Source organism: Varanus komodoensis, unplaced genomic scaffold (genome assembly GCF_004798865.1).
Source record: "Varanus komodoensis strain SLA01 unplaced genomic scaffold, ASM479886v1 scaffold76, whole genome shotgun sequence".
NCBI classification, from domain to species: domain Eukaryota; kingdom Metazoa; phylum Chordata; class Lepidosauria; order Squamata; family Varanidae; genus Varanus; species Varanus komodoensis.
In genome coordinates, this window is record NW_025336429.1 from 2078068 (window position 1) to 2085749 (window position 7682).

Below are 7682 nucleotides of genomic sequence, written 5' to 3' on the forward strand. Positions count from 1 at the left end.
AAGGCAGCTTACATCTCCTCCTCCATCTTATCCTCACAACAACCCTGTGAGGTAGGTTGGGCTGAGAGTCTGTGACTGGCCCAAAGTCACCCAGTTGGCTCGGGGCCCAATTCAAAGTGTTGTCTGTGGCATATACAGCCCTAAACAATACCCAAGGGAGTGCCTCTCCACATATTCCTACCCATCCACTGCAATCCTCTCCACCTCTGAATACCCTCCCTAGTGAGATCCAAGGGGAAAGGGCTTGGAGGAGGGCATTCCCTGCAGTACGGCCAGACTCTGGAATTCACTTCCCAGGGATATCCACCTGGCGCCAACTCTTCTTTCCTTTAGGTGCCAGGTGGGAACTTTATTATTTAAATGTGTATTTGGTCTATTTAATACTTCGGTATCTTGTTATGGATTGTTTTAATTCTGGGTAATTTACTAGCTGTATTATGGTGTGTGGGGCTATATTTTATAATGAGCTCTTCATCTAATATGTTATTGTTTTATCAATTTTATCTGTTTATTTATTGTTTTTATTGTATCCTATGTATTGTACATCAGGGATGCGGTGACGCAGTGGATTAAACTGCTGAACTGCTGGGCTGGTTGATCAAAAGGTCGACAGTTCGAATCCACTGACAGGATGAGCTCCTGTGCTTCATCCCAGATCTTGCCAACCTTGCAATTCAAAAGCATGCAAATGCAAGTAGATAAAAAGGTACCACTACAGAGGCCAGAAGGCTCTCTGTGTAGCCCGCATTGCAATCAAAACAATGATACAGCTGAAAGAAGACAACAACAATAGCTAAAACTGTAATGCATATTACAGTTAAAATGCTACAGAAAATAAAACAAGAAGATAAGCACAATATAATCAACAAGACAATTAACAGTGAACCAGGAGGAGGATCAATAAATCATAATCTAAAAACAAGTACTAAATTTTTAAAAATGTCCTGTTATCTGTCCTAAACAACCAACCAACCAGTTTCTTGAGTTGGCACCAGGTTTGAGTGTTATGGGAGAGGAAGAAGAATGCCTGCCTCCCCATTTTATCCCTCAGCTGCATGATTTTAGAAACCCCTTTCTTGTCCCCCCTCACTCTCTTCCAAGTTGAACAGTCCCAGTTTTACAGCCACTCCTTCTATGGGAGATGCTCCAGCCCCTTGATCATTTCCAGTTCTCTTCCCTGCACTTTCTCCAAATCAAAAATGTCGATATTTAGCTGGGACAATCAGGACTGGTGATAATTTTTAGTGCATTTGCACCAGACATGTGTACAATAGGAATAAGATACAGAAATTGTATATTCGATTCCCTTTCCTCATTCCATGCATGTGTCTGGCTTGTCCCCTTTGTGGGTTCTTTGGTGGTTAATAAGTATTTCTTTCTGAGTGAAGCTGCTCTTACATTCTGTACATTTGTACAGCTTTTCCCCAGTGTGGGTTCTTTGATGTTTAGTAAGACCTTCATTTTGATTGAAGCTCTTCCCACATTTGATACATGTGTAGGGCTTCTCCCCAGAGTGGGTTCTTTGATGAATAGTAAGCATTTCACTGTGACTGAAGCTCTTTCCACATTCCACACATGTGTACGGCTTCTCTCCAGTGTGGATTCTTTGATGCCTAGTAAGACGTCCACTTGAAATGAAGCTCTTTCCGCACTCCATGCATACATATGGCTTCTCCCCAGTGTGGGTTCTTTGATGTAGGGTAAGGACTTCATTTTGACTGAAACTCTTTCCACATTCCATGCATGTGTATGGCTTCTCCCCAGTGTGTGTTCTTCGATGCCTAGTAAGATGTCCACTCCGACTAAAGCTCTTTCCACATTCTGTGCATAGATATGGCCTCTCTCTAGTGTGGGTTCTTTGATGCTCAGTAAGATGTGCACTCTGACAGAAGCTCTTTCCACATTCTGTGCATGAGTATGGCTTCTCCCCTGTGTGGGTTCTTTGATGATTAGTAAGTTTTCCACTGTCAATGAAGCTCTTTCCACATTCTGTGCATGAATATGGCTTCTCCCCTGTGTGGATTCTTTGATGCTTAGTAAGTTTTCCACTGTCAATGAAGCTCTTCCCACATTCTGGGCATGTGTATGGCTTCTCCCCAGTGTGTATTCTTTGATGTTCAGTAAGATGTCCACTCCGTTTGAAAGTCTTCCCACATTCCATGCATTTATATAGTCCCTTTCTAGTGTGTGTTCTTTGACACTTTCTACTTTCATGGAAACTCTTTCCACAATCTATGCATTTATTTGGTTTCATTCCTTTATACTTTTTTTGACGACTAGAAAGTTTTTCCAGCTCACTGAAGTTCTTACCATGTTTTATACATTTATGTGGTCGTTCTCCCGTCTGGTCTGTTCCATCTTTTGTAGTCCTTCCACCAGCACTTCTGCTCTGCCTGCATTCCATGATTTTATATGGCTTCCTCAATTTTTGGATCCCTCTGGCTCACTAAAACGTCTCCCTCTCTGAGGCTCTTTCCATAGGATGTGTGTTCATCTGGGTTCTGCACATTGTGGGTTCTTTGAAGGGGAGAGTCCCTCGTACCTGCAGCAATGCTCTTTTCACATTGTGCTCTTTTCACTTTGTAGTTTCTACAAATTGGATTCAGTTTTCCTCAATTGTTTGCTATGTTGTGACACCCTAGACCCTTTCTCCTTTCTCTTTTCTGAACTCCCAGAATGAAGGTTTATGGTTGCCAGCACTCTAATTATTTCCTCCTGTTCTTTATGTGGTTTTCCTCGTGCTTTTCAGATTCTGTTTCATTTGGAAATGTCTCTTTTCTCACATGTCCCAGATGATGTGATGCAGGGATCTGAATAATTCAATTGCCTTGCAATTCATCTGCTTGGGAAGAAGGAGAAAATGAAAATCTTGGTATGAGTGGAAGGCTCAAACAGCTGAATTCATTCAAGCTCAAGGCAAACTTAGCATCTTTCATGTCAACATCTCCAATATTCTCCCTTTTTTAACTCTTTATGCCCTGCCAAAACCTCACTCTCTCAAGGATTGCCTTAAAGAGAAGACATCACATCCATCGAACTGTTGTTGAACTCTGTACTGTCTAGGTAGCCAGGCACATATTGTTTCAAGGAAGAAACAAAATCTAATTTTCCAGGGTGCTGCACTGGCAGTAAGGTTGAGATCAAAACACAGCTCACGCAACTTTAATCAAATACAAAGAGAAATAGCCTAAGAAGCAGACACACAGGCCAAGAATTGTAAGGACCATTGCAGAGAAAAGGTCCAGGCCACGGACTGCTCTCCTGCAGCAGCTCCCCGTAGGGCGGGAAGCAGGGCCCCTCTTGGACGCCGACATTTCCAGGCAGGAATTCTTCCAGCCCTGCCAGGAGGGCTGCAACTGGACATGGGAGGGGCCCCTACATGGGGCTGAAAGGTTCTGGGACCCCTCAGAAAGGCTATGCAAGATCCGGGTTTGCCCACAAGGGGGGGTCTTTGATCACATGAAGCATCTGCAATGCAGGCAGAACAGCAACCGTCACTCAGTCAGCGAGGCTCCCAGCAGCTGGAACGGGCGGACAGCAAAGCCGGCTGTCCTTTGCAGCAAAAGCTCAGAGGTTGCCTGGATTAGAACTACGTCCGCTTCAGGGTCACATCCTGCCCAGCTCTGCCCGCTGGCAAAATGCTTTCTGCACCACACGCCAGCACTGCTACTGCCAGCAATCGACCCATAGATGGCCAAGGTTGGGCGGCGGTGACTGAGGGAGGTTCTGCCATGGTGGATGGAGGGAGAACAGCCTGTGCCGCATCGGACTAACCCGGCCCCAGCGTGGAATGAAGGCCAGCAGCGAGCCCCTCAGCACATCCTTTCCATTGCTGGTTCCCTGTGCCTGTCCTGTGTCCACCTTCCATGCCAAGAGGCCGAACTGCAGGCCTGCCAGCCTGGCAAAGAGCTAGAAGGTGGGCTAACAGAGGGCAGAAGACCCTGAGGGGCCCTCCAAGGCCTGTGCCCCATCTCTGAGCCACCTCCCTAGAAGGGAAAAAGTCTGAGACGGGGTCTCTGTGAGGTAATCCCAAGAGGGCTCACACAAGCCATTCTTTATTAATGATTTGTATGAGAAAGTGCAGGGAACAATTATCACCTTTGCAGTTGACCCAAAACTGGGTGGGGCAGCTCCTCCCCTGGGAGACAGAAAGAGGATTCAGGGGGATCTAGAGGAGTTGGAGCACTGGGATGAAAAGAGGAGAATGAAAAGTTTAGGCCTCATCTAGGTTGAAAGAACTGGGCATGCTTAGGCTCAGGAAGGAAGCCTGAGTGGGGATATGATAGCACTTTCCAAGTACCCACGATGCTGTCACTCAGAGGAGGGCAAGGATCTGTTCTTGGTCATCCCAGGGTACACAACATGGAATTAGGGCTTCTTGTAATTTTAGTCCTTATCATGGCTATGTATCAGGAAAAATTTCCAGACTGTTAGAGTAGTACAACAAGGGATCAATTATCTGGGGATTTTATGGTCTTTTCCACACTGGAGGCATTCAGGATGCAACCGGACAGCCATCTGAGAGGGACGGTTTGATTGGGGCCTGCACAGAGCAAGGGGGCTGGACCTGATGGCCCTCCAGCGCATTCCAGCCCTTCTCCCCTTTCATACTCCCTTGCAGGGCTGTCCTGGAATCACAGAGGAGTGGAGTCGCAGGGGTCCTGGGAGGCTCCTGCAAAAGCATTCATGACAGGTGGCCGTCTAGAGGCCTCAAGAACACCTCCAGGGGCAGGACGGCGGCTCTGGGAGTGTGGCTGGAGGGAGGGAGGGAGGGAGGGAGGGCAGGCACAAGAAGAGCAGGAAAAACACGGCCTTCCCCTGCCAGCCCTGCAAAGACAGCATGATCCACCCAGGGGAATTTGCCTTCTCCAACTCCAATGCAGCAGGCCAAGGCATTTAGTTAGTCCAGGCTTTGCCTTGAACCTCGTCCTTGGAAGGCAAAGAAGAGCTCAGATGCTGGCCATGTTCCCCCTTGTACTGTCTCCACTCCTGCCCAGCAGGATGGAAACAGAGGAGCCCTGTGGCTTCACCATGGGGGCTCTTTTCTGGGAAGACTTCCAGAATCATAAATATTATTTTCATCTCCCATGCATTGATGTGGTTCCTCTCTGGTGTGCCTTCTCTGCTATTTTGGAATGCATTAACAGAAGTATTAACTTGCAAATCATGAGAAGTAGTAGTTCCCTTATACTCCTCACTGGTCAGACCCCATCTGGAATACTGTGTCCAGTTCTGGGCACCAAAATTTCAGAAAGATGTAGAAAAATTAGAAAGGGTCCAGCGGAGGACAACAAAAATGATCCAGGGTTTGGAAACACTGCCCTGGGAGGAGAGACTGAGAGAACTGGGCACGTTCAGCCTTGAGAAGAGAAGATGGGGGGAGGCATGATATCCCTCTAGAAGTACCTCAAAGGCTGTCACAAAGTGGAAGGTCATCTCTTCTTGGTAATGCCAGAGTGTAGGACACGGAATAATTAATTCAAGTTGAGTCAACCCAGATTCAGGCTGGACATCAGGAAAAGCTTCCTCACAGTCAGAGCAATATGACAGTAGAACCAGCTGCCTAGAGAGGTGGGGGGCTCTCCCACACTAGAGATATTCAAGGGGAAACTGGGCGGCCATCTGAGTGGGATGGTGTCACATTGTGTCTGCAACAGCAGGGAGTTCAACCTGATGGCCTTCATGGCCCTTTCCAACTCTACTATTTTATGATTCTTCAACTTTTAATTATTGGTTGGATTAAAAATATACTCAATACACTTATGAGGAATGTTAATGTTTGACCACACACTGAGCCCAGTCCCCTCGTTTTTTCTGGAACTTCTAGATTCTGAGAATTGAGAACAGTCTGCCAAGGAGAAGACTCATTTTTCCTCCTCTTCCTTACCTGGCTTCTGTCCCGCCTCTTCCCCTCCCGTCAGTCTTGGAACGCCCCTCTGCTCACTCTGCGCTCTCTTGATTTTGTTCAAAGTGCAGAAGGAGCCGTGCACTGCTCAGTGGTCGGTCAATCCTCTGCTTGAGTACAGGGGCAAAATGAAAATGTGGCGATGAGTTAAAGGCCTGGACAGCTGATTTCACTGGGGATTGACAGAAAGTGTGGCTTCTGCTGCTGTTTCAGCACCTGGAAAGTTTTCCCTTTCCCACTGTGTGCGGGCTTGCATCCTGCCCGGGTTTCCATGAGTCCTGCTTTCCCCATTTCGCTGGGCAACCTGCCCTCTCCTCGGAAGCAAGCAGGAGCGAGTCTGGAGAGTGTTCCGTTCACCGCTAACCCCAAGAGAGAAGGAAATGCAGGACCCTCCGTGGCGCCCCTGCAAAACAGGCGAGCGCCGCTCGGGGGCGGCCCGGCCTTCAGAGCAGAGGCTCCCGGCGGTTTCGCGCAAGGATTTCCGGGAAAACTCTTGTCCGGGGCGGCAGCACTAGCGGGGCACGGCCTGGGTCTCCGGCGTGGGAGGCAAAAAAGCGCGGCTCGCCTCTGAACGCAGCCCCGGTTCCCGCCGCCTTCTAGCCCAGCAGGAGAAACCCTCGGCCTCCCTCAGATGCTCGCGGCTCCAGCTCCCGGGCATGAAGCAGCGCAATGGTCGCGGGCACAAAAGCCGCCCCCGGTATCGCGTTCCCACAGCCCCCGAGCCTGGAGGGAGCTCCGAGCGGGCAGCAGGCTCTGCAAGCGCAGCCCCGCAGCGGGGGAGGCGCGTCGCAGGCGCGGTGGCTGCGGGGCCCGTTCCTTTCATGGCGGGGTGTGGGGGGGGGGGAATCCCTCCTCCCCTTCTTCCTCCAGCCCCTCGCAAGGCTCGCCTCGCTGCACCGGGGCCCGGGCCCCCGAATCTCCCGGGGCTGAATTCCTCTCCGAGGAGGGTTCCCAAGAAGGGATCGCGCCATGGAAACCTTGCCACCCTTTGCACCGGAGGAGCAGGGATCGGATCCCACAACCGGCCCCTCCGTTCCAATGCCGGGGGAGGCTGACGGGCTCTCCCCGCTCCCCCACACTCGGGCCCTATTCCTGTTCTTTCCTCCCACCCCCACGAGTCCTCCTCCTGCCCGGTCGCGGATCCTACCAGGCCGATCGCCCTGCGGCCTCCCGCTCGCCCGTTTCATGTCCCTGAGAAGCGCGCCGCTCCTCGCTGAACCCTCCCAGGCACTGTGTGCGAGGCGACCCCTCCGCCCGCCCCCTTGGAACCTCCGCCCCGGGGAGAAAAGGAAAAGCCGGATCCCGGGATCGCAACTGGGTGCTCTGGGTTTCCCATGGCTTCTCCCGGTACCATCTCCCAAGCCACCTTCCAGCCCAGCTTCCTTCAAGGGCGGCACCACAAAATCCGCGGCAGCTCCAGGCCACTGCGCACCGCGAGGCGCAAACGGGAATGCGCAGGAGGGTTGCGCGGCTCCACCGGAATCCTCGGTCAATGGGGAAGCGCGAACGCTGTGCACGCGCCCCGGGGAGGGATCCTGGAGCTGCGCGCACAGCGTGGACGCGTCCCGCTGTCACTTGCTTGGACCTTGGTGTTTCTGCGCCAGGGAGGAAGTCCTGCTGACTGGCCGCCCCTGTAGCAGCTCAGCCCGGGGAAGAAAGCCCGGTGTGGCTTGTGGAAGGGGGTGGGGGTGTGTCGAGTACGTACCTGAAAGATCACTTCTCCTAACCAGCCGCTATGATCGAGACCTGGGGCCTCCCCAACACGACTCCTCTAAGA

General features: G+C 51.0%; 1 protein-coding gene across 1 annotated transcript in view; it reads right to left on the minus strand.

Annotated features, from left to right (window-relative positions):
- LOC123035064 (zinc finger protein 91-like) overlaps nt 1-7140 on the minus strand; it is a 19177-nt gene extending 12037 nt beyond the window's left edge. Inside the window, exons 1-3 of the mRNA XM_044452904.1 lie at nt 7053-7140; nt 5888-6012; nt 1316-2839 (exon numbers count right to left, since the gene is read on the minus strand). Of these exons, the coding sequence (XP_044308839.1) occupies nt 1316-2404 (1089 nt within the window). The 5' untranslated portion in view covers nt 2405-2839; nt 5888-6012; nt 7053-7140. The remainder of the gene's footprint in view (nt 1-1315; nt 2840-5887; nt 6013-7052) is intronic.
- Between the last annotated feature and the right edge of the window lie 542 nt (nt 7141-7682).